Source organism: Peromyscus californicus, unplaced genomic scaffold (genome assembly GCF_007827085.1).
Source record: "Peromyscus californicus insignis strain IS unplaced genomic scaffold, ASM782708v3 Scaffold_9__1_contigs__length_137607984, whole genome shotgun sequence".
Lineage (NCBI taxonomy): Eukaryota > Metazoa > Chordata > Mammalia > Rodentia > Cricetidae > Peromyscus > Peromyscus californicus.
The window spans coordinates 94,958,117-94,985,141 of NW_026294617.1; the positions used below are offsets into that span (position 1 = coordinate 94,958,117).

Below are 27,025 nucleotides of genomic sequence, written 5' to 3' on the forward strand. Positions count from 1 at the left end.
CTGGAAAGGTTTCAGAACTTCAACACATTTTTTTTGAGGGAAGGAAAGAAAGGAGGGAGGGAAGGAAAGATATCTCACTGTATTCTGTGTTTTCATCTTGTTAGGATACTTGTATTTACCCTCAGTAAGCTGGCATCTTCTCTATTTCATTTTAGGATTTGTTTGTAAAAAGATAACTCCTAGCTGAAGTCTATGACTTTTGAATCAGAAATGTACTTGGTCACATATTCATTTCAGATGAAATACTAAGTATGTTAAAGCTCTTAATTCTGTTGTTTGATGCTTAAAATCATGGTAACAGATGTTGAGTTTATACAGTCTAAGAAGCTTTAAGAGAATTAATTTTTCTCTTGTCAAAGGATGTGCTTTTCCTTGCTTTGTTTCTGTTTTCCCATCATCACAGTGCTTCTTTTGTTTTTCTTTTCATGCAATATATCACTTCAGGAGATTCTTTTTGGTCCCACCCACATACCTGTGCCCTCAACAGAGGTCACTGCAGCCAGGTGCTCTGCCAAACGCCTTTGTTTAGGAATGGCTGAAAGCTTCAGGTGCTTGCTTCTGTTGAGAAAAACATTTAATAAGCATGGGGCTAGAATTAATGGTTTGATACCCCAGCTTCCTTACATATTAATCAGGATATTCTGAAGTGTGACCTCTGTAGCACTTAAAAGAGCCTCAAAGGATAAAGTCTCACTTGTCCACTTTGGACCTTAAAGTAGCACCCCATCTCCATCTCCTTCTTTCCCAGTATCCATTCTACTTCGTGGAGAACCTTCTCAGATAAAATACTCATGGTCACCTCATCTCTTTGGAAAAACCAAATAAACACTATCAGTGTTGAAAAAGAAAGAAAACTATCCCTTAAACAAGTTCTCACTGAATACCAGACACTGTCTAATTTTTGCATATAAGAAATATGTTAATTACTTATTTTTAGAAAATTATCTCTTTAAATATCTCATTAGAATAAAATTGTTCCTTGTACCATAGGATAAGTATAATGTTCTTATTTTAATTCATAAATTATTAATTTTCACATGTACAGCAAATGAGAACCAAAGGCTCTGACATCTCTCTAAACTGAAGCCCCAACTCACAGCCTAAGACAGCTGCGTTAGAGTAATTCTTATAAAAGTCATGGGAATTCACACATAAAGGAATTTTTCTGGGGGAAAGTATTGGCAATAAAAATGATAAGCAGCAAGTTAATATTCTCAATATATAAAGCATATATATTAATAAAAATTTCCAAAAAGAACAAGGCAGTCAGTATACCTGCATAAGTGATTCATAAGTGACTCACAAATAGGAAACCTTTGTCAGAAATACTCTCTGGAGTAAGCTGGCTTCCTGAAATGCAGCTGGAGCCATGTCTGACCGTCTCCACCATTTGGGCTTGAGAATCTTCAGCCAACTGATTTCAACTGAAGCGATGGCATGTGACATCTGAGTCTAGATTATAAAGACACTGACAATTAATAGCCACTTTCTAGACATTCTTAGTCTCCAAGCATAGGCACCAGGCTACGAGGAAATCCAAGCAGTTTGTCCTAAGACCCCTTTGAGGAAAATCCAAGGTCACAAACTCACAACTCTGGGCTCCAGGCTTCAGCCTCATTGAGTAAAACATCACAAAACAACTGTTCTTATAGCACAACATAGAGAAAATGAGTTACCTCTTCCCACATTTCATAATTGTGAAAAAAATAAATGCTTAAGTTTTCTTAAACTCCACTGTGTACATGATTTGTTAAGTAACAATGAACATCTGTTTTATTAATTGATACCTATAAATGGTCCTGTCTGAATCAAATCTTAAAGCATGGGTTATTGGTTTGAAGGTGAAACAATCTCTGAGGTCGGACGGAGCCTGAATCTGTTAGGAAAATCTTGAATCAACTCTATGAGGTTGCTAATAGCTATCTAAATGTCTCCATGACTCACAGGTTAGCAGTGCAGGCTTAAAGAAACTCGAGAAAGGTGTTGTGGAGGGTCATAGGCATGTGTTCACTGCTATGCAGAGACTGAAAGTTTAACAATACTGTTACCTACTATAATGTGAAAAATAAACAATGGGCTTCCTGAACATAATGGTTCAGCTGAAATTTCCTGGCATAAGATTAAACTTGCTTCCTGGCTTCTTTTGTGTTCAGGAGTCAAAACTTACTAGACTTGAAAATAAGACCATTTCTTATCCCTAGTTTCTGCAGATGGCATGTAATTTTTGTGTTAAAGTGTTATGTCAAAATTCAAATCCTGGTAAACTCCCTTTGTTAGGGTTTTAGAAAGTTTTACTACCGTATAAAAAACACTTCAAAAATCTTAAGAGAATGTCTTGTAGATTCTCGGTTCCAAGCACAGGGCTTGCAAGCATGTAGAAGCCTTTGACTCTTGGCTGCCTGTTTTGGAGCCTAAGATAGGGCAGGACCATTCTTAATGATACTCCTACTTGTGTATTGGAGTGAACCTCAGTAAGGTTTATAGGAAAGTGTTACAATTTTTAAGAAAATCATTTTGGCACACTAAAGCTCTCATACATGGAAAGCGACAAAGATAATATAAGCCACAAGAAGCCTTTGCACCTGAAACTCGTCCATTCACAAAGCAAGCTGGGGAGTTTCCCTAACTGAAACCACAGAACTCTTCTGCAAAAGAAGAGGTCAAAGGACAGACCACAGAGATGCCATGCACTACTACCAGAGAGTAAAATCTGCTGTAGGCACATAAAGACTTGGCAAACTATGCCTCCCTGGATTTCAGAACTGCTAGGAACCAGCAAAGAGTCTACATCTATCATGTTCCTTATGTTTTTAGCAGTTGTTTTATTTTGTTCCAGAATTTTATATTGAAGAGGGGACTTAGAGGGCACAGGTAATTTGTGTCTGTTGGCTCTCAAATCTTTAGCCCAGGATGGACTGCAGGAAGAAGCCATTCTTTCAGAACCACTTGTGAAAAGCCTCCTCCTGATCTAAATGATACTGTATTTGATTTGAGGCAAATGCTGTAATGGATGAGACTTGGAAGTCTTATGGCAAGTATGGGTATAGGTTGCTTTTCAGTGCACCCTGAAGTGTGACCAGAGGGTGGGATATAATAGGTTATATTTACAAAGATGGCCACCATCTGTGTATGTGGTCCCAGAATCTTACACGCCTGTCAGTGGGTGGTGATATCGATGTTCAGTACTATGGAAGTGACAAGAGGTAACTTCCAATAAAGGGTGATGAAAACTTTTGTAAGGAGTGTTAAAAAACAGTAGAAGTATCTTCACAAGCCATAGAAATATGGGATGCAGAGAATGTGACTGGCAGTGGTTCTTAAACACTTCCAGGAAATATGACACTTGCATCACTACCACACTGGAAAGGTGAGATCACCTGAAAAACCCCTCCATAACTCCTTATTTTGGATCAGTAAAACCAATCCTCAAAGCTTCTTGTTTTTCATTCTCAGAACCTGTATCTGCCAAGTAACATCTCTACTCCTAATCCAATAACCCCCACCTCTACTGACTGTAGGAATTGATTTGGGCAGAAGGCTAGACCAATGTTTAAAAATGAAAGTCCTTTGTAATCAGTTGCTGAAAAAGCAATTGCTACAATTAGATTTATTTGTAATCTTAGTCTATGAATTGCTTGCCATGGTGTTACTGGGTCACCAAAGGCAAGAAACACATTCAGTGAAAAAATAAGAGCACAGCACAGAAGCTTTCCTGTTCTCTCTGTCTATTCATACTAATATCATTTAATATAAAATTTCCATTAAGTAAATTTAGAAAATGCATTTATAAAATGAGCTGAATTAACACCATAGGCAAGGGTTGTATTGACCAACAAAATCTTTTCCAAAGGTTTTTGCAGTAAAAAATAAGTATTCAGTAATGATCATTTATTTATTATCAGGGTGTATTTTCACCAAATGCTTGTCACAAATTTATAATTCCAGTCTCCTTTTTTCTTGGCAATTTCCTCAGCTCTGGGCAAGTAACAATTGCTTTAGAGTATTTGTTGGAGAGGAAGCTGAACAACATTATCAGAAATCCCATGAAAACGTCAAGATTGCTAGGATAATGCTTCACAAATGGGGATTACACAGCTTCAAAAGGCAAGATGGCTGATCAGAGATGACTGACGTGCTCCCATGCACAAAAGGAAGGGACCAAAATAAAGAAAGCACTACATGCTTTATCTTGCCACTGGAATGTTTGGTGGAGTGTGCAGGTGAGTGATGGACGCATAGCAGAATCAGCATAGAGCATGGGGAACTAAGAATGGCCTTAGACACAGGACAATGGCATTTGAGATAAGAAATTCATGAATTTTACCAAACCAGCCATGAAGATACAGCTTCATATTTCTTATGTGCCACTCGGTGCTTCATGGGGCCTCACCATGCCTCCCCTGTCTGTTTCCTGCTCATGGAGTCCCAGGGATCCCTTCCTACATCACAATCTTTTGACATAGTTCTGCAGCAAAAGGACTTAGTGAGGCATTTATCATCCTTCCAGGAGGAGATATTAGACATATTTCACAGAAAGCTCTCGTTTACAGGTTAATCATGTGTTCTAATCTTTCAAGATGAAAAATTAAAACAAAAATCTAGACAATTCTCCTTCCTTCCTCCTCCTTTCCTTCTTCTTCTCCCTCATATTCCCCTTCCTTCCCTTTTTTTTTCTCTTTCTTTTTTAGTGTTCTAACTCTTCTAGGATTTTGTGCATGTGGCATAAATACTCTAACCACTGAACCACATTCCCATCCCATTTTAAGACTCGTTCAACATGTTAGTTCTGTAAAGACACTGATGTCTCTCCCCAAATCTTAAGATGAAAATAATTCTGTTCCCTCTGGACAGGGCACTCGCTATCTCTTCTCATCAGAGAATCTTTAATATTTAATTGCTGTTTATTAAGCCCCAGTATCTTTTTGTAGATGGAAAAGTCCTTGCAAGTTGGCCCCATGTCTCTTATTTATGTCCCCTCAGCCTGCAATATAGTTGATATCATTAATACTTTAGACAGTAGAGTATATTCAAAAAAATATTCTGTGTCATTTGTTCTATATTCTGCCCCCAAATGAGCAGACATGACTTAGAGTTACATCAGCCTTTAGCAAATATCTTAGGAAGAAGGACATGGTGGAAATACACTGGGAGACTTCCAGAGTCACTCAGAATTGTTCTCTCCGTGGTTTAGCATGCTATTATCTTCAGCCTCTGCTATTTACCTAATGGAATACCTTCCAGCAATGAGAATTTCTAAATGAATGGTTGATTTTATGTAAAATATTAAGATGAAAAGTTAACTCATTTTAAAATTAATACTTGAGCATATTCTATGTGTGAAATGCACAGAGGATGGAGCTGATACACATGAAGGCCTGTGAGTCTCCCCCAAACTTCAGATGGACGTGGACTGTTTGCTTAATGAGAAGATTGAACAAGTGTGGGGTGAGGGCTCAGCCTTAAAATGGTCATTTATAGCTTCCTCTATAAGGAACAAGGAATATTGAGGAAGGAGGGGGCATATAAGAGGTGGAAAATAGGAAAGATGACAATAAAAGGCTATTTCTGGGGAAGACACTATTATCACAATCACAAACTCAAAGCAGCTGTGGATGTCTGCACTGTGCCTGAACAAGAATGGGTCAGTCATCAGCCAAGGCATAGATAGAGGAGAAGCTCAGGGGTCCACATCCCTCACTGCTGAGCTGTTTGTTACTGACTGATTCAGAGAAGGGGGCAGGGGATTATGACTTTCATCTGTGTACTTAATGGTGATCCCACATGGCTCCAATAAACAGTACCAACCCCCACACATGCCCACAGGCTTACTCTTGGTCCAACCAAATGGGTCACCAAAGCAAACCAAAGTCATGAATCTGGAAGAAGGGGCATGGTAAATGATAGGCATGGGGGATAAGAGAGTGTGTGGGAAGAGACTAATCAGAATATATTATGTGCACCTATTAAATTGTCAAAGAACAAATATAACTAGTTATTGTTTGTCTTTGCTTTTTGGGGGGCCTGCCACCCAGCTCCCAAATAAATCACACCTGGAGATTTATTCTTAATTATAAATGTCCGACCTTAGCATGGCTTGTTGCTTGACAGCTTTCTTTAATTTAAATTATCCTGTCTACCTTTTGCCTCTGGGCTTTTTTTTTTCTCTTACTTCTGTACATCTTATTCTTATACTTTGGCCTGCTGTGTAGCTGGGTGGCTGGCACTTGGTATCCTCCTCCTTCTCTGGCTACTTCTTCTTTTCCCAGATTTCTCCTAAATATTCTCTCAGCCTGCTAGCCCCGCCTATCCTTTTTCCTGCCTCACTATTGGACTATTAGACCATCAAGTGTTTCAGACAGGCAAAGTAAGATAGCTTCACAGAGTTGAACAAATGCAACATAAACAAAAGAAACACACCTTAAAAAATATTCCCCAACAATTAGTAAAAATGAAACTACTGATGGTGGTTTAGACATTGTTTAGTGTAGGACGAATCTTAACGAGTCTTACTAATAAAATCAAACCTGAGGCCAGTTATTGGAGTGATCACTGGAAGGTCAGAGAGACAGAACAAGCCACAGCTAACCTCACCTGGCCAACTTCTCAGCTGATCTTGTTTACTCAGACTGGAAGCCTCTGTGTCCTCATATCTGAATGGCTCTCAGCTGAACTGTGCTGCTCAAAACCTAAAAGCTTAACCAGTCAAATGCTTAACCAGCCAAATGCTTCTAGTTTCTGGTCCTCACGCCTTATATATCTTTTTCTTCCTGCCGTCACTCCCTGGGATTAAAGGCTTGCTTTCTGGGATTAAAGGTGTGAGTCACCATACTTGGCTGTATCCTTGAACAGATGGATTTCTGCCTCTGGAATGCTAGGATTAAAGGCGTGTGATACCACTGCCTATCCTCTATGTTTAATATTGTGGCTGTTCTGTCTCTGACCCCAGATAAGTTTATTAGGGTGCACAATATTTTGGGGAACACATTACCACCACAGTTTAGTATTTTAGAACTTTTGTTAATGATGCATCTTTAGGGTGCACTGAAAATAGGTGGGTAGATACAGTTTCCTATAAAATAAGAAATTGTGTTGTACCTAATGGCATAATTTTTGCCCAGTAGACCAAAAAAAAGTACATTAGTGATCTTAACAAATATTTCATATCTATAAATGTTTGAATTTATGTAATATTAGACCAAAACAAAAATTAGTACAAGCCTCTATTGAGGAAAAAATATAGAATGAGAAAGTAAAGAGCAAACATCTCATACTCCCTCTTCACTTAGTCTGAATCACTGTTCTATTGAAAGCTAGCATGATTAACCAGATAGAGGACCCAATAGAAAGCCGGGGTCATCAGACAATGATCAGACTCATGTGCATGTAACTTAAGATGCCAAATTGCAATTGATTTTTAACAATAAAAGCTATTTACTATTTTTTTTTAAAAATTACCTCTCAACTTCTAAAAACTACTAAATGACATACTTTAATGTGTTCCTCTGGATAACAAAACTTAGCATATGTAACCAACAAATACAGTTCTGTGCATTAATATAAGAAAGCAGAGGGGCAGGGATTATCATCTGTACATAATTTGAGAGCTCAGAACACATTTACTGAATTGTTTCACTGCAACAAATAAATGAAATGAAGTGTTTATTTGAGATCATCTCCCTCATAGATCACACAAAAGAGCTTTGCCAAATTCAAAAGCTATACTGGGGGTGAAGAGTTGTTATTTATGAACTGGGATGTAAGCAAAATGGGCTTGTGAAGTATGATGTTCCTAACACCTTCATTTAATGTCTTCTTTCTGGATGCCCAGGATGAACTGACAGTATCTATGCTACCAGAAACTTTAAGTAGAGTCCAGATCTCATCCAATATAAGAATAAATGCAAAGACAATTTAAATGACTCTAGCAAAATACCTTGAATCCCCTTCTAGATACACCTAGACATATTGATAATTCATGTGCATCTAAAGCACTGCTTCAGAGATAGTTGACCAATCATATTTGCAGAAGAATGTGTCTTGTTCCTGCCTATTTTGTTGACTTTAAGGATACTCAAATGTGTGTACTAAGTGTAATAAAATATTCTGACAATCTTGGAAGCCTCACTCATAAGTATAGAAGTAACTCACATGGATATGCTACAGAGTGATATTGAAGAATATATATATATATATATATATATATATATATATATATATATGTAGTGTGTGTGTGTGTGTGTGTGTGTGTGTGTGTGTGTGTGTGTGTGTGCCAGTGCTCAAAGAAGCTAGAAAAGGGCATCTGCAGCAGGGGTAACAGGCAGTGATGAACTACCTGATGTGAGTGATGGGAATTGAACTCGGGTCCTCCCCAAGAGCAGCTCTTTTTTGTTGTTGCTTTGTTGGTGGTCTGCTTCTTTTGTAAGAAAAAAAATGGAGCACTTTTTAGTAGTCGTTTGTCTCTAATTTTTATTTCTACTACAACATGGCAAGTGTTCTAAAACATTTAGAGTTAAGTGGTAATGTCCCCTTCTAACTGAACAGTGCTGGTTCATCATTTTTCACTTTCAGCTTTCATTGCAGACTTGACTTCAGGTCACTGTCAACTGGTCAGTCTCAGGGTGGTTGTTACCTGCTGACAAAATGTTCTGCTCTATCAGAAAAGACAAGAGGGTTTTTTGTTTGTTTATTTTCTTCAATTTTTGTACCAAATTGCATTTCAAATGGACAGAAGCCAAAATGGAAGAGAAATCAACTATGAAAGGATTTCTAGGAAGAAACCAGTATATATATATACACACACACACACACACACACACACACACACACACACACAAAATGATATGTCTATTATCTGAACCTCTTTTATTTGCATATATATACATATATATGTGCACCTATATTATATATACACACACACACATACACATATGGAACACTTTCAATCCTGTACTAGACAAGAAGCTAACTTTTTTACTATGAGTTCATTCCTGTGCCATTACTCAACAGAGAGGTAAAGCAACGTGTTTTAGGAACAAGAAATCAGAACTAAGGGAAAGACTCACTTGACAAAGTGCAGTTGGTACAAGCATTAGGACCTCAGTTCAGATCCCCAATACCCATGTACAAAGCCAGGCATTGTGGATTATTTTGTTTGTGTTTTCATAAAACTTGACAATTACTGATATTATTTTAATTACAAAGGTGGGGGAAGCAAGACTTAGCAGGAATTTGTTATTTTGTCCTGCTATAACACCTAGACCCTAGTCACCCCCTTCTAAGCAATACACACTATCATTGGTCTTACCTCTATCATAAGAGAGAAAGCTTAATTTTGTTTTTCAGAACTCTAATTCCCCAGACTCTGCCAGTCCTTCAAATTGTTTCCTCTTGCAGACTAACTCAGGTGAAATCAAGCAGAGGATGGAGTAGCCTCCAGCTCCTCCTAGTGGCTAGAGTCACCCTTAACAATTACGGAGGGCTGGAGTGGTTTGTATCCCTTACAAACTAGGAAACATCAGCTTGTGGGTTTGTCCAGGGGCCCGGCAGGCATTAAACACCTGCATTCAAACCCACCCCAAGGCTCAGAGACCTCATTAAATGCCTGACATCTGGTATACACCAGGGTACTTTAGCAACCAGGGAGGAGCTTCATGTAGATTAAAATGATAAAATTACCCCCAAATTAATTGGGCAGATGTGGAGCAGAGACACCAGGAGTCTTGTTTTTCAGTATTTTCTTTGCATCCCACTACAATAAATATCAATGCTTGTTGTCCCAGATAATTATACGTTTCTTCTGCACCAAGGAAACTCCATTTTCCTCTCATTTCTGACACACAGCATTTAGATGTGGTTCCTCTAATGGCCTGCTTCCTCCTAAGAACAGAGTGCTCTGTTCCTCCCACTAGTAATTCAACACAGAAAGCTAGTCCATTCTCCAATTCTTATTCTTTTAGGGTTAATTTTTGAAGCACACCTTAATTACAGGAATTTACAGTTTTAGGAGAAAAAAAAAAAAAAAACCACTGGCTATTTTCAGGCCTGTTTACAAGACCACAATCTGAAACATTACTCAGAAGCAGCTTGAGCTGATTGCATCTTTCTCTGGAACAGAACATCTCACAGCAGAACATCCATTTGTCGCTGGTTCATCTGCCCTGTGATTAAGGTTGCATGGAGTCCTGTTCCAGCCTCGTTTTAGGCAGAGAACAGATAAGATGCCCTGGATAAGATGTTACAGTGTGTGCCACTGCAATCACCTTCAGTCTGTGGTTAGCCTGATAAGAGCCCATCGAATCTGAATTAAAACACAAGAAATGTTGGGGATATGGCAACATGTGTCCACAGTAGCTTTTGTAGAGTGTATAATGCCTGCCACGCTCTCTCCCAGCTCCTCTTCAACATCTTCTTCATAAAACCCATTCAGAGCTTGGCAAAGGAAGGATATTTGCTTCTGAAATAAATGTGTCTGTATAATTAAATCCATAGAACCCAACCTTCTAGATCGAAGGCAATTTTTTTTTAACCATGAATTCATTCTTGTGCCGTTATTGAACAGCAAGGTGAGACAATGTGCACTTTAAGAATAAGAACTCAGAACTAGGGAGAAGGCTCACTTGATAAAATGCTATGGTGTAAGCATTGGGACCTCAGTCCCAATTTCCAGCACCCAAGTAAAAAGCCAAGCATTATGGCATGCTCTTGTAATCCCATCATTAGGAAGGTGGAGACAGAAGTACCCCGAGGCTTGGTGGACAGCTACTTTAACCAATCAGTGAATTTCTGAACAAGATATTATTTCAAAAAATAAATTGGAAAGTCATAGAATAAGACACCTGACATTGACTTTTGGTCTCCACCCACATGTAGACACACATATATCCTACACACACACACACACACACTAAAACAGACATTAGTTTTAATAAGTAGGTCAAAATAAGGAGAGTGTGACTGAAAGATCCAATGCTTCATCTCAAATTAAAGTTCAACTATCTTTAGGGCAAAGCTTAATGTGTCTATTTCTTTATAAAGCAAGTTCTATGAAAATTAAAGCAGCAAGTATTTTCAGAGGCTGGTATATTTATGATATATTTACTATATATTGATAACATACCTTTACATGTAATCATGGTCCAAAAGCATAATAATCACACAAATCTCTAGAATTCCTCAAAACAAAGACCAAAGATCCCAAGAGACTGGCAAATATTTGCAGAGACTCTATTATATGCAAATCGCAGTTTGTTAACAGGTGCATAATGATGATTTGGCACCAAATATTTGCTCCTCATTGCCTATCTATTTTTAGAAAATCCTCTCCCTTAAAATATGAAGAGTTTTGCCTTCCATAGCTCACAACTCTTCATAGCCAGAGGGCCTGCTGGCCTTGATGTCTAGAGTCAGGTGTTGAAGTAGTACCATACAAAATAAGTCAGGCAGGTACAAATAGGGATCCTGTTCTAACACTTAGGAGCATTTTTGCATGCTAGAGTTTATGAAACTACCCCAAACCCTCTCATACTATTTGGAACAGTTAGTTTAGTTAACATAAGCTATTGAAAAATTATCTAGTTTCTTCCAAATACTCTTTATTTTCTCCCACAGAACCTGTGAATGAGCATGATTCCCAGTTGATGAAGATACAAATAATTTATAAGTGGATTTTTAAAACTCATACATTTGCAAACACAGTTGTTGAAGTTACAGTGAGTAATAAAAGTACAGAGAGTATCTTGGAGTAGAGACAGGCTTTGGGAACCCCCTACTGGTTTAGCCAGAGGAAAATAACTCCACTGGTTCACTTAGAAACATCTGTGGGATCCAGATTACAATTTCCCCCCAAGACAACCCGAATATGATCTTGAAATATTCATGTCTCCTACCAGTACAACTTTGCTGATGCATTGCTTTATCAACACATCTATAAACTGAAAAGCCACCCTTGGAGGAGAATGAGTAAATGTAAAGACTAGCCTCTGGAATCTCAAAGCAATGGGCAAACACAAAATGCAAATGATAAGATTTTACCTGTTTCAAGTTTTTGCATCTCAATAATGAAATGATGCTTGTGGTTTGATTAATAGTTTCAATTGGTGAGCCGTCTCTTGTCAGGATTCCTCCAAAAATACTAGAAAATTCTCCAAAGATGCTACATAAAGACAGCACACCTTCTAATTACTTCCCAGATACCAAACATGGGATAGTTCCTATTAAAACAGTAAAGGCAAATCTAATACAAATCTATATTAGTATTCCTTTGAAGACAGCAACTAGATAAGGTTGATTAGAAATGTACAAATGTTTCATTAAAGTTTGGAGTCATACCTCCTGGAGTCTTTATCTTCTTTCAGGAAGGTAGGTTTAATACACCAAACACTGATTATAAATATTGGTTCTTTTTCAAATTTAGAACTGTCACTCCACAGATATTTTGTCAACATCTGTATTATTTTTATTGTTCCATAATGAGTATTGGAACACAAGATTTTTAGTAGTGGACATTTCAAAGACTTGGTGACCAAGTATCTTGACAGGCCTTCTGTGAGTCCTTGATTAGCACTGAACTTGAACTCATTGTCTAAGTCTTTATTTTTTTTTCACTGTACTAATTATTAACTTGATCCTCATAGGAGGTTGACTTGTCTCATTCTTGTGGAGTTTATGCAAATTTCATATTCATACTGTTTCAGCTCTAGCTGACTTGGCATGGAACTCTGCCAATGTACTCTCTTGATATTCACATTCCATTTTATGACTATGAGCTTCAATCTTAATAATAGGGATCCTTGGTGGCAATAGAATGCAGGAAGGAGCTCATCTACTTGATGGCTGCTTTTATTACATGTGAGAAACTGTAACTCTAATTGCTAAATGGTCTTATTAATAAAAAAAAAAACCAGAGCCAGATATTGGGGTGAAAGCTGAAAGATCAGAGAAACAGAACAAGCCAGCCATGTTTTTACCTCTACAAAACTCTAAGTGAGTTCCTGTTTCCTCATGCCTTACATATTTTTCTATATCCTGCCATATTACTTACTGGGATTAAAGGTGTGTGTCCTTCCCAAGTAAAGACATGAGATCTCAAGTGCTGGGATTAAAGGTATATGCCACCATGCCTGGCTCTGTTTCCATTGTGGCCTTGAACTCACAGAGATCCAAGACGGATCTCTGCCTCCCAAGTGATAGGATTAGAGTATGTGCCACCACTGTCTGATCTCTATGTCTAATATAGTGGCTGACTCTGTCCTCTGATCCCCAGATAAGTTTTATTGGAGTGCACAATATATCACTACAAGAAACTGTAGTGGGTAGCCATTCCAGATTTGTTCTGGAAGTTCCAACCCCATTGAGGCTTCGGTAACTGTCACACCTGAAAGGCAGGGCTGAGAGAGAACCCTGAAGACCCGAGATCCAGATATGCCATCTCTCTTGGTTCCTGGACTCTGGACGCTGGAGGTAGACTGAGCAGAGTTCTCCAGAGAACACCTCCAGACTGCGCCACACCTTTCCCAGACCCTGTTACCTATCCCTTCACTTGTAAGTTACCCCACAAAATAAACCTCCCTTTTAACTACGTGGGGTGGCTTTAATAATTTCACCAATAAGAAACCACTTCTGTTTCCATACCATGAAAAGTCATGAACATCTCCAATAGTGTATCTACTATTTGCATAAATAGCTACTGATTTATTTTTTATCTAAATGATAAACATGAGTAAAAGGTAAACAACAAACAGCAACAACAAAAACACCACAAAACTTCTGCATCTTGGCTGAGTATATTTATGAATAGTCCATATTTCTAATAGATCAATTTGTGTTGTAGGAGCCTACTTTATGTATATATACCAAGTACCCTGTAGCTGGAAGGTTTCTGCGGTCCTGCCATACCCCTTAGCTGCTCAGACCCAAATAAATACACAGAGGCTTATATTAATTACAAATGGTATGGCCATGACCTATGGCTCAAGTTGCTTGCTAGCTAGCTCTTATAACTAAACTCAGCCCATTTCTATTAATCTATATGTTGCCATGTGTTCCGTGGCTTTACCTGTGTGCCATTATGTGCTGCTCCTTGGACGGCAGGCTGGAGACTCTCTGCCTGTCCTTTCTCTTCCTGTCTATCTGCTTGGATTTCTACCTGCCTCTAAACTGCCTTGCCATAGGCCAATGCAGCTTTATTTATCAATCAGTCAGAGCAACACATATCCACAGCATAAAGAAAGACATCCCATAGCAGGGCCCATTTGGGATTATCTGACTGGTCTACTCAGGGAACGGACTCAAGGAGATTGTCACTGTTTCTGATAGTGCACTGACATAGTGTGGTCTTCAGCATCTTCAGTGGAGGCTTTGCTACAGCAGCTTTCAGTGGCAGCTTTTCAGATAGAGATTGAAAGAAGATGCTACTGAGACTTCATAAGATAGTCTACTTACTATTAGATGCCAAGTGTAGCTTCTGTCTATCAGTCTGTGTATATTTTCAATTTTCCACACAAAGACAACCATATTCTGATCCTTCTCAATGGTAGTATCACTGGGCAAAGCTGAACAAAGTTCAGTTACTAAGAACAGTTTGGAATCAGGGACCACAATGCACAGTTTGGATTTAGAGATGTAGGAAACATCAGTAGTATAGTTTTATTAATGAATTTTATTAATTTACTAATATATTTATAAATTTCTTTGCACATAAATCAAAGGTGAACTTTATCTTATATAGCAGAGGTAATTTGAGTCAATTTTTATTGCATAAATATAGAGGCAAGTGTAGGTCAAATTGATTTAATTTTAACATGAAATATAATGTAGAATAATGACCATGATAAATAGACTGTAACAAAAAGCCTGACTATGGTAAAAAAACTTCTAGGTTGTGTTTGAAAGTCTTTGCTAATATAAATGTCATAACTTAAACCATAGGTAAACAAATCATTTTGTGTGTGTGTAATAATTGCAAGTGTTACAGCTCTGAAGGGAAGGAAGGGCATCCTGACTGTTGGAAGCCAGGCTATACCTATAGCTTTGAAGGGAAGGTATCCTGGATACTTACAGCTCTGAGGAAAAAGGTATCCTGACTGTCAGGGAGTCAGGCTATACCTACAGCTGTGTTCTGGTTGGGGGAAATTCTCTCCTCAGGATGTAGCAATCCTGCTCCTCTCCTAGAAAGTTGTAACAGCTCAGCTCTGCTCCACTTTGCTAAGAGAGTTTTCCAGCAGAGATGTCCATTTCTTCTCTGCTCTGATGAAAGTTGTTACTTCTCTGCTCAACTCCAGTGAAGGAGTTTCCCAGCAGAGATGTCTGTAGCTTCTCTGCTCTGCTACACTAAGGAAATTTCTCAGTAGAGATGTCCGTAGCTTCTCTGTTCTGCTCCGTGAAAGAAGGTATTCACCCAAAACTCATTCAAGAGATTTTTTGGGAAGGAGGAATCCAGGAGTGGCTGCCTCTGCCAGGGTGGAAAAGGGCAGCTCCCAACTTAACAGGCACAGGGCTTATATAGGGCTTCTTAGGGGTAGAGTTCTTCCAGGGTGAAGGTTTTTTAGAGTGGGAATTGGTCAGATTTCAATCAAGCTCAGAGACTGGTTGGATTTCATGTCCAGGGATTGGTTGGCTTTCCTGCTCAGGAATTAGTTAGTTTTGTGGGCAACTGGTCAGAGAAACTGTGTTTCTTTGGCTCTTATTTCAGGGCCAAAGTGTGTTTCTTTCACTGGCCCTTTTAAGACTTTTGGCTCTAATTTCAGGGCCAATGTATGTTTCTTTCACTGGTTCTGGTTTCAAGGCCAAAGTGTGTTTCTTTTACTGGCTCTGTTTTCAGGGTCAGGGTGTGTTTCTTTGGCTTGTTCTGTTTTCAGGGTCAGGGTGTATTTCTTTGGCTGGCCCTTTGACCCTACAATAATGCCTAGCACAGTGTGTGTGTGTGTGTGTGTGTGTGTGTGTGTGTGTGTGTGTGTGTGTGTGTGTGTGTTTGTTATGGTGTATGTGTATGTTCATGTTTAATATGTATGTGTCATTATGTATGCACATCTATGTATTAGGGAGAAAGGTCAGTGTTGGGCTTGAAGATCAAATGCTGTACTGACTGAGCCAGTTCTCAAGCCCCAACAGTATATGTTAGCATGCAATATTTTATGTCTATTTCACTACAGCTCTATAAGCAATCATGATTAAGACTGAAGCCTCATTACTTCTCACATCCAGCAGTCATACTAAAAAGCTTTAAAGTCTCTCTGTTGATATGGGATTAAAATGGTCCTATGTGAGCCCTGATGGGAAAGAGTTCGACATTTGATTAGAAATGTCAGTCAGGGAACAAAGAAGAGGAAATAGTCATTTTGTATTTGCTGATTTTTTCCATCCTATTCTTAGATTAATAATATCAGTAGTCGTAGCGTTTTCCCACCACAATCTGAATCATGAACACTAACTGTTCTTAGAGTCTCACCATTGAGATGATGCCAAGCTCCTACCATACTCCACAGTGAACTGCAGTCCTTTCTTTGTTTCACCATACACTTCTCTAGACGATGAATTATTGTATCTCAGTTTTCATAAGTAAATGATCCACTATGCACATTTCAACATTTCATAACACTAGACAAAAGAAGGCCTGGTGAAAATATGCTTTAATTGTTTTTATCTTAAAATCAATATAACATTATTACCAATGATAGGCTGTTCAGTCAAGGGTTTCAGTTTGCCTTTGAAAACTTCTATTCCTCCTTTTATTTTTTCCTCAGGACTCCTACTTCCATGTCCATTAACACTGATGTCTTTCTAAATATTTCTAACAGCACACTTTCAATAAAATCTTAACACTTACAATTTTTTCTGTACACATACTCTTTCTTTATTTTAAAGTATACTTTGATAATGAATTATTTTTGAGACAGACTCTCACCTTGTATGCCTATCTGGACTGGAATTCACTGGTTAGACTAGGCTGACCTCCAACTCAGAGATCTAGCTGCTTCTATCTTCTGAGCACTGGGATTAAAGGCTTCTGCCACTACACTTGTAAAAACTTCCCTGAATACTCAAATTAAAGAACTAAAATTGTCAATGAGCTCTCACTTCAGCAAATACCAATAAAATCAACAAAGTGGCTATTTGGATACTTCTTCCTATTCCACACAAAGGAATCATTATTATTTTGCTTATAAACATGTGGTTCAGGTTGAACTGCTTAGTGTGGATGACAGTAGAGGAGACAGGAACCTCAAGCTCATAAGACTGCATTCAACAAGATTCCACTCCATCCTTCTTCCAGCTAAAGCTTGCATGAGTATCCTTCCAAGGTTCATGGGATAAATACTAGTGCCCAGACATGGGAAGTCATAGACCATGAAGGCATGTGCTTGAAGAAGGTAATGAAACCCCAACCTCCATACCCTCTGCCAGTTGTCTCTCTCTTTGCTTTCTGCTTCCATGCACTTTTCAGGATAATGAATGGCTTTCTTCTATGAACCACAGAGCTGAGCCTAAGAGGAACACACACCTGATTATTAGTTAAAAACAACAACAATAATGACAAAGACAGGGCAAGGGAGGCTGAATGGCAAAGGCTTTGCCATTCTCCTGGTTTGGGGGGTTACAGTGTTACAGTACGTCATAGTGGAAAGCAAGAACAGGAGCCTTTCAGAAGCACTTCACATTCAAAATGTAGCCTGAAAATGTAAGAGCAACAAGCCTTTCCTACACCCCGTGGTGTAGGTGCCTGTGGGAATTAAACTAGAATGTATTCCCATTCTGCATTTATAGAGCATACCTTGGCACTTACTGTCTTTGAAATGTCAGTTAGCCTTGCAGTGATAATGTGCCTACTTTAACTTACTTTTCAAGAATTTGTTTATAATAGACTTAAGTCCATTGACAAAGCTTTTTAAGTATGAAACCAAACTGTTTTGAGAATGTTTTTCTTTTCAACCTGTTAGATTTAAAGGCGCACTGAGGATATACATTTACTAGTCCAATGTCTCTCCTCATTATATTTCTAAGAAAGAAGTAACACAGGCTGGACTGAGTGTTAGGAAGGAAACACCATAAGTAAGTTGTGGGCTTGGGTATGAGTGCAAGTTACTTACAATCTCAGTAGTTCATGGATCTACACAATTGTGAAGTTAGGAAATACTTCAGTAGTCAAATAATTCATATTCCACTTTTGTGATTATCTCAGAAAAATGAAGTGATTTCAGAGATCGGGTTGTCTCCGCTACTCCACAGCTACCCATCATGGTGGGTCTAACAATTCAGGGAAATACAAAGTTGTCTATGTTGATTAAAATAAAATAATAAATCTTGGATACCTAGACTATGGAAGGCAGCTTAAGGTAGAAATTCTGGGTATGGCCTTAGGAATGAAACACATAGATGGGTGAAATCATAAAAGCCATTTTAATGTCTAAGACTTACTTTATCTTAGAAAACATTATGATTGTCTTGGCTCATAATATGGAGTAAGGATTGATCACATGCAAACTGTCAAAAAATAAAAACCATTGTTACTATAAAAATCAAGGCGGATTGCAACAGCCTTTGTTTCTTTATGTGCATTTGTCACTGGCTAGCCTCTGGGGTAGAAATGATGTTTCTTGTTGCTTACAGATTTATTGAGGCGGCCATGGAAGAAGTTGTCACCCATCAAGTGTGAAGCATTATACGTGTCATCCCACAATCAATACCATATTGTTACCAAGCTTCTTCTAGATTTATTTAGGGTCATGGGATTCCTAAAGGATTATGAGTTTGAGAATAGTGTCATTGGATTGCCCATGTCAGTGTGGTGCTGACAAAGACCCAGTGGTGTCTGAGACTGGGTGAGATTGTGTTTTCTGAAAACTCAATGCAGCAGTTGAATGGAGGAAATGAAGTGCTAAAAGAGGAAACTCTGAGAGTCACCTCATCACCTCAGTGTCAAGTGTGTCCTTGTGTGTTGCAGAGACGGTTCAACAGTTTAGAGCCCTTGCTGCTCTTGCAGAGAATGAGAGTTTGGATCCCAGGTCCTGTGATGAGTGACTTACAACTGCATGTAACTCCAGCTCCAGGCTATTGGACTCATCTTTTGGCCTCTTCAGGCACCTGCACATTCATCACACACACACACACACACACACACACACACACACACACACACCCCGCAGATGAAAATATTTTTTTTGAAGTGCCTTTGTTTCTTGGACTAGAACCAAGAACAGCATATGCATGTAAATTTATTTTCCTCTAACTTACTCTTAAAGGTCTTGGTGAATGGTTTGTTCCATGACGGAATGAAGGAGAGGAAGATGGACAGAAGTTAGTTCTTATTTTTAGCATTTGCTTGGCTATACTGCAAAATGCATAGCTCTCAGCCTCCAGAAGGAGTGCTCTCCACACAGTGGGCCTCTCTTCTACTGCTGTGCCACATGTGACAGAAAATACAATTAGCCTTTCAGTGAGCTTTGCGTTTTCCTGATCTTCTAACAACTGGGTGTCAGAGCTCTCGATGTATAACCTCCCACTCACAACAAGATTATACATTAGACTCTTTGTTATCTACTTCCATGGAAGATTTCTGAACGCTCAACAGAATACATTAACTATAATAAGGCTTTTGTCTCTCTATGATGGTTAATATTGTCATGATTATACAATAATTCCCAACAGGGACAAAGGTGTTTACATCAACATAAGTGAAGGACACTATACATTATATGACAGACACTCTACTCATGGAACTCTACATCTCTTGCTCTAGATTCGGTATTGTAATAATTGTCTAAATGCAAGTCATACAAGTACCTATTAGAGTAAGCTTTCTCAAATGTAATATAAATACTAGTCAGGAATGTGAATTCACATAGTTGCCTTTTTATTTAAAATGTTCAGGTGTTAAGTCTCTGGCATCTGCTTTCTTCTGAGTATTGTTTCGGTGTTCTTATTTCTTGCCCTATGCTTAGGAGAAAAATATCTATCAGTGAATGCTTGAGAAGAAAAATTTTTCCCTTTTCCAACATTAACATTTCCATTAATGAGAGTGGCTGATGGGAACACATACTCAAAACTTTTTTTGTCTAATATTGGAAAAATGGTACATCAATATAAAACTGTGGAATATCTATCTATCTATCTATCTATCTATCTATCTATCTATCTATTTATCTAGTTAATATAAAGCATCAATAACTACATTTTTAGTTGACTTAATATACCAAGATGCTTCACCATACATTGCATGTTTCAAAAGTTGTAACCTTATGGAATGTATTTTCATGGTCATTTTGAGAAGGATAAATGGACTTTTAAAACATCTTTTACTTCCATATTTTAAGCCCAAAATTCATTTAGTATAAATCTGATAAGAAGGCAGGGGACATATTATCTGATCTATGGCTAGTGACAACTCTGATGCCAACTTCAACCCCAGCTCTTCTTCCCTCTTCCATTCTCTTTCAGCCATTCTGGTCACTTCACTGTTCTTAAAAACATAGGAGAGAATTTCGCCAAGAGCATTTTCATTTACTGTATGTCCATTATAGTATCAACCCATTATTCCCACATCTACTTCTCAAAGACAACATTCTTAACTAGTCTGTGTCACAGAGTCATCCCAGAGATCCTGAATGAGCTTCATTCCTGTAAACATCTTGATATCTTGTAACCTATATACTATGAATAAAGTTAATAATACATAAATATCATTATATAAAGTCAGTATATCTTACGTTACATAAGATGGTAAGAGGAAAGAAAGACTGAATAAAACATTACATTTATCTATGTACTTATGCATGTTGAATACATGTATGGAGGTTAGAAGGCACTTTGTAAGAGTCTGTTGTCTGCTTCTGCCATGTGAGTCCTGGGTATTAAATTCAGATTGTGGAACTTAGCAGCAAGCACCGCATCCTCGCTTGCTTCTTATTGCTGTGGTAAACACCACAACCAAAAACAACTTGGAGAGGAAATATTTATTTAATCTTACAGTTTACAGTCCATCATGAAGGGAAGTTAGGGTAGGAACTCAAGGCAGGAACCTGGAGGCAGGCACTGAAGCAGACACCGTGGAGGAATGCCGCTTACTGGCTTGTGGCCATTGCATGCTCAGCCTGCTTTCTTATAAATCCCAGGACCACCAGCCCAGGGACAGCACCACTCACAATGGTCTGGGACCTCACACATCAATCATTAATCAAGAAAAATGCCCCACAAATGTGTCCACAGATGAATCTGATGGAATTTCTCCATTGAGGTTCCTTCTTTCCAGATTATTCTTTGTTAAATTGACAAAAACACTAATCCACATGTCCCCTTACCCACTGAGTCATCTTTAGAGCCCTATCTATAATATGATAGTGTATGTATGCATAAACATGGAAATGTATTGGTAGAAACCTAACAGAAATATTCACAGCAATTACAGCCCTTATTTATGTAACTGATCATCAGTATTCTGTATCCCTCATGCTTTCATGAAGCATTGGGAAGCTGGTAATGTTCTGCCATTGGCAGTATAACACAAATGGTCATTCCTGGAGGTCCTGGGTCTTTAGGAGTCCTTCTTCCATTGGTTTGTTAGAGCTTTGTGTTGAGCTTGGTCACTGGGCATGAAGGGAATAAGACATACTCTAAGAAGCCCATGTACTCCAGGCATATTCTTTACAGTTAATATGAGACAAACAAAACAACACAAAACAAAACAAACACAGTTTCTCTTGGGTACTGGGATTAGTCATTTCCATAGTAACTCCTTCTCTGTGTATGGGTTCACAAATGGAATGAACCCACAATGTCTGCATAGCAGTCCCCATCTCTGGTTCAATGGAACCATTCATTGTAACATGCCCAGTCAAACACTTCCTTATTTGAGACTACAACTTCTATGCTAATCAGGAATAAGGACACAGGGACAAAAAGAAGGAGGGTCACTACTCCTGTTTGTAATTGAGCTATGGACCCATGGGAGAAATGGCACCTCCTATGGACAGTAACTCAAGGTATGTGTTAAAACCTCCTGGAGACTGCTGGCCAGGCACTGAAAGGCACTGCATCTGAGCTTTTGTACATTATTTCATTAAACAAGATGCTTTATAACTGAATAGAAATAGTCATGCAAGTTCACAATGAGAAGACGGTTTTTCTGGAGGTCTAGAAGACTCTAAACTTGCTGTCACCTTGATCTTGAGCTTATGCCATGCAGACATTTTATGTTTTGTTATGGAAGCCATGGAAGACTAATGCAATATTTTCATAGAAAAGCAAAATGATATTTTAAAACATTAAGACTAAGAGACATTATAATAAAACTGCCTAAGTTCACATAGATGATTTGTTAAAAACTCCACATCTCAACTTCATTCTTAAACACTAGTTAAGAGAGTGTCTGGGTGTCATGTATACAGAACTAGACATTAAAATCTTCTGCAGTTTTTGATCATGCTTGTACTCTAGGTGTCCAATAATTAATAATAACTTTGTCAATCAGTTTCTTCAGTAGTTGTCTAACATTAAGATCTAGGAGATGCCTAGCTGCAGGTGAAATATTGTCATGTTTTTAAAAAGAAGAAAAACATGGGCAATGCTTTAGATGTTTTAAAAGATATTCATTTTCAGTTATGTGTGTCTGTGTGTCTGTATGCGGCTATATGAATGCCAGTGTCTTCAGAGAGAAGAGGGAAATGGAGTCCCTAAAGATGATGGTACAGGTAATTGTGTGATGCCAGGTGGGTGCTAGAACCCAAACTGAATCCTCTGTAAGAACATTTCATGCTCATAACTGTTGGACCATCTTGCCAGTCCCAAGAGGAAATTGTTTTTTTAATAATATTTTGGAATTTTTCTTAGAAAATTTTACTTAAAGAGGTAAATTCTAAGAAATGCCAGTGATTCAGAAGCCCAAACTGGCTTGTGTGCAAAGAGTGAGGTTTACTGCTGACCAAGATGCAAACTGAGAGGCCAGGATAAGCATTGTGATTCTGGACCATTTTAGGAAGAGGGGGCTGAGAGTTCTCAACTTTGGCCAGAGTTGCTTCTGAGGAAAGGTTTGAGTTGGAAGTTTTTGACAAATGTTTCTTTGACTTTAGCAGTAATGGCTAGAGGTGTAATTTACTCAAAACAAAGAGGACAATTGAAGAGGAAGAGAAGCATCCTTAGTTAGTAATCAAGGTGTGAAGATCCATGGCTGGTGATGGAAAGTAGAGAACCAAAATATCTTCACTATGTGGGGGTGGGGTTAAGCCAGAGAAGGACTTGGGTATCACTCTCTGCCTCATTCCCTTAAATGAGTGTCTCATTGAACCAGAAGGTAGGCTGGTGGCCACCAGGCTTTCCTCTCCCAGCATTGATGGAGTTATAGACAATCCTGTGGTTATGCCTGGATTTTTATGGGGGTTTGCGAGGCTTGAACTCAGGTCCTCATGTTTTGGACACTGAGCCATTTCCCAATCCTAGGAGGGAAGTTTTACATCAGAAAAACATCAATGAACCAGTATCCTTCTATAAATTACTCTATAACAAGTACAGCTGTGCACAGATCTTCTTCCTATGTACTGAAGATTTGTAATCTATTAGTGAGTGACCCTCTACCTGTGCATGTAGTTTAAAATGGCAAGTCAAAATTTAATTTAAATCCATAAAGGAATAATTACTTTTGTGTTGCAGTCACGTTCCTGTGCTCTGTTAAGTAATTCTCTTTAATTTTTATTTCTATAATGCTACTTTGCATGGAACTGTATTGAGGGACAGGGACATGGCATCCCCTCTATGTATCAGAGAACTCTGGCTACAGTGTCTATCTGTCCATCTAGAGGTAACGAAGGACTCTGACATCCAATGCCTGTGTGCTGTTAGTAGAGGTGTCAGGTCATACATGATATGCCAAGAAGTCAAAAGGAGAAAGAAGAATCATTCAAAACCCCATTTAACTGAGGAGATGAAGCACAGAAGGAGGATATGAATATTTCTCAGCCAAACTTTGCTTTCAAAGACCTGAGACCAAGATGCAGTAGATAATCTGTGGGGCCTGTTCTAAAATGAAAACATGAGGCCTTTTGTGGAAAACTAATTTGGACTTCTAAGAGAGTGACAGAGCAATCTCTGAGAAATGGAGAGAACAGAATGTTGTGTTACTCCACAGGACACCAGCAGGAAAGCTTGGCTTCGACCCTGCAAACAAGTTCTTTGAAAATGCAGGCCCTGAATTCGCTTTACTCCACTGCTCTCTGCAACATTTAGAACTCTGTGTCATGACTGATGCCATGGGTTTCTCAGATGGGGAGGATTATAATATTCACTTGTTTTAGGGGAATTTTATTATTATTTTTTTTACTCTCTAAGACTGAATTAGTCACCAAAAGATCTTTTAGTATTTGTAACCTCTTTGCCTGGGAAGAGAAAAATCCTAACTTCTAAGTAGAACATGTGGTGATTGTCATCACATATTTCTGAAGGAAATATCTGAGAATCTCACCTGCTAGAAAAGAAATCCAAGCAAAACCTTCTGGGAAAAAAGAAAATGCAGCTATTAAGTTCAATCTTATAGTTTGGAAGTGGATAATTACAGTTCTTTCATTGCGTTTTCTATTTTAGCACTTTACAGTTCACCAAAGGATGCAAATTATGCCATCAAGCCATCCTGAGTTCTTTATATTTTTGTGATATAATAATTAAACAAAAAGTTCGCCCTCAAAAAAAACCTTATTGCTTTTAAACATGATTTACCCTTTCCTGTCACGTTGGAATTTGGCTTCATTTAGACAGGATGCTTTACAAGAGGGTAGAAATATATATGTGCATTCCACAGCAAGAGAAAGACATGAAAAAGGAAAATTAAGAGAAAGAAGGAAAGAGCAAGTGTTTCTCTTCTGTCTGTCACTCTGTGGTCTGTTTAAACCATTTATAAAAGCAAAGCTAAGTGGCTCCAATGACAATTTTAATGAACTGAAAAATGGGTGAAAGAATCAGTAGATTCCTCCGCTGGCAAGCTGAGCTACCTATGAAGTCTGGGCACAAGCATATAGATATACCGTAATATTCAGCCTTTAGTTTGTGCAGCTGACCCACAGGACTGGGGAATGGTATCTCTGGACTGTCCATCATGGAGTCGGACACACTTCCAATCATCTTAAAGCTGTGACCCTTTAATGCAGCGCCTTGTGTTGTGGTGACTGACAAACACAAACTTATTTTTGTTGCTACTTCATAACTGTAATTTTGCTACTGTTATGAATTGTAATGCAAAGATCTGTGTTTTCTGATAGTCTTAGGCAACTCCTGTGAAAGGGTCATTTGACTCCCCACATGGGTTGTGGCCCACAGGTTGAGAACCATGCTCTATGCCATGCTTTTTTTTTTTTTTTTTTTGCAGTAATAAAATCCACACTGATTAATCCTTTGTAAACATATTATCTTTAGCTGAAGTTTGCTAATTACTCACAATTCCTAAATGAAGTCTAGCAAGACCTAACAGTTCATCTTGTTTTACTGCTTCCTAATTCATCACCCTGGCCCTGACTTTGTTTTTCTCTTTTCTGCACATCAATATTTTCCCTACTACAGAACTTTTGTTTTTTTGTTTTTTTTTTTTGTTTTTTTTGGTTTTTCGAGACAGGGTTTCTCTGTGTAGCTTTGCGCCTTTCCTGGTACTCGCTTTGGAGACCAGGCTGGCCTCGAACTCACAGAGATCCGCCTGCCTCTGCCTCCCGAGTGCTGGGATTAAAGGCGTGCGCCACCACCGCCCGGCATTTTTTTTTTTTTTTTTTTTTTTTTTTGGTTTTTCGAGACAGGGTTTCTCTGTGTAGCTTTGCGCCTTTCCTGGTACTCGCTTTGGAGACCAGGCTGGCCTCGAACTCACAGAGATCCACCTGGCTCTGCCTCCCGAGTGCTGGGATTAAAGGCGTGCGCCACCACCGCCCCCCTACTACAGAACTTTTGCATGTGGTGTTTCAGTCTTTTCCAGGTCTTCCCTTTTTCTCCTGGTCCCTTGGTTCTTACTCTGTGGTTCTTCAGTAGTCCTTCCCCATCCACTTAGTTTTTAATAGATGCTCCAGATTACTTTCATTGGCCCTGCTGAACTCAAAACAAACACCTGGTGATGTAGTTACGTTGCACTGTTACAGAGCAAATCGTGTCCCTCTAAACAAAGATATGCTGAAGTCCTAACCTCTAATGCCTGGGGATGGATTTATTTCAGCAAGTGATCAAGTTGACTGGGGTCCTTACAAGGAGACTCTCACCCAAGATTACCAGTGCTCTTGTTACAGGGAAATTTAAAAACAAAAGAGATGTAGAGAGGAAGGATGGTGTGAAGACGCATAGAAAGAAGGTTATGTGCTGGAGAGATGCACCTTTCAGCCAAAGAATGATGAGCATCACACATGAAGTCCTAGAATTGAGAAGAGGGCATGGGACCCCTCTGCAGAGTCATTAGCAGGGCTTATCTTTCCATGAGCTTTGATCTCACGCTTCTGCACTTCTGCACTCCAGTTGCTATGTGATTGTTGTCTTAAGTCAGCCTATTCTTGATACTTTAAAAAGGCAACTGTAGGGACTAATTAACACATTAATTGAGTTGCATTCATTACATATTGCTAGATGTCTATTCCTCATTAGATTTTTGGCTTTGCCGAGGTTGTGCCTGGCTGCTTCATTAACCGTTACTGTCTCCAGCAGCACTGATGACAATTCCTAGAACCTATTAGTGGAAGGATATTTGTGGAACTAATGAATAATTGAATGATTGGATGCATGAATGGTGATATTTTAATGTGAAGTGCTTCTGGAGATTTGGAATTCCAGATTGTTCAAGGAAATCCCTTAAGACAAATGACACTTTAATCTTAAAACCAGTCACCACAATACTTCAAGGAAGAGGAGAAAATCTTGGTGCATAATTATCAAATGTCTTATGGAACAAGCTCTGATTATTTATTAAATGGCATGTTTTGGTATGATTCTCCTAAAAGTAAGAAACCATTGCTCTCTTGATCTTTGTAAAGATTTCCCTGTCATGTTTTAAAGTTTAAAAAGTACAATCACTTTACTCTCCATGACT

The 27,025-nt window shown here is 38.7% G+C and overlaps 1 protein-coding gene across 2 annotated transcripts in view; it reads right to left on the reverse strand.

Moving 5' to 3' along the window:
* Nucleotides 1-425: 425 nt before the first annotated feature.
* Snx7 (sorting nexin 7) overlaps nucleotides 426-27,025 on the reverse strand; it is a 113,993-nt gene continuing 87,393 nt past the window's right edge. For both annotated transcript variants that reach the window (XM_052730654.1, XM_052730655.1), the window contains exons 9-10: nucleotides 1,304-1,452; nucleotides 426-558 (exon numbers count right to left, since the gene is read on the reverse strand). In XM_052730654.1, coding sequence (XP_052586614.1) covers nucleotides 441-558; nucleotides 1,304-1,452 — 267 coding nt within the window. In that variant the 3' untranslated portion in view covers nucleotides 426-440. The remainder of the gene's footprint in view (nucleotides 559-1,303; nucleotides 1,453-27,025) is intronic.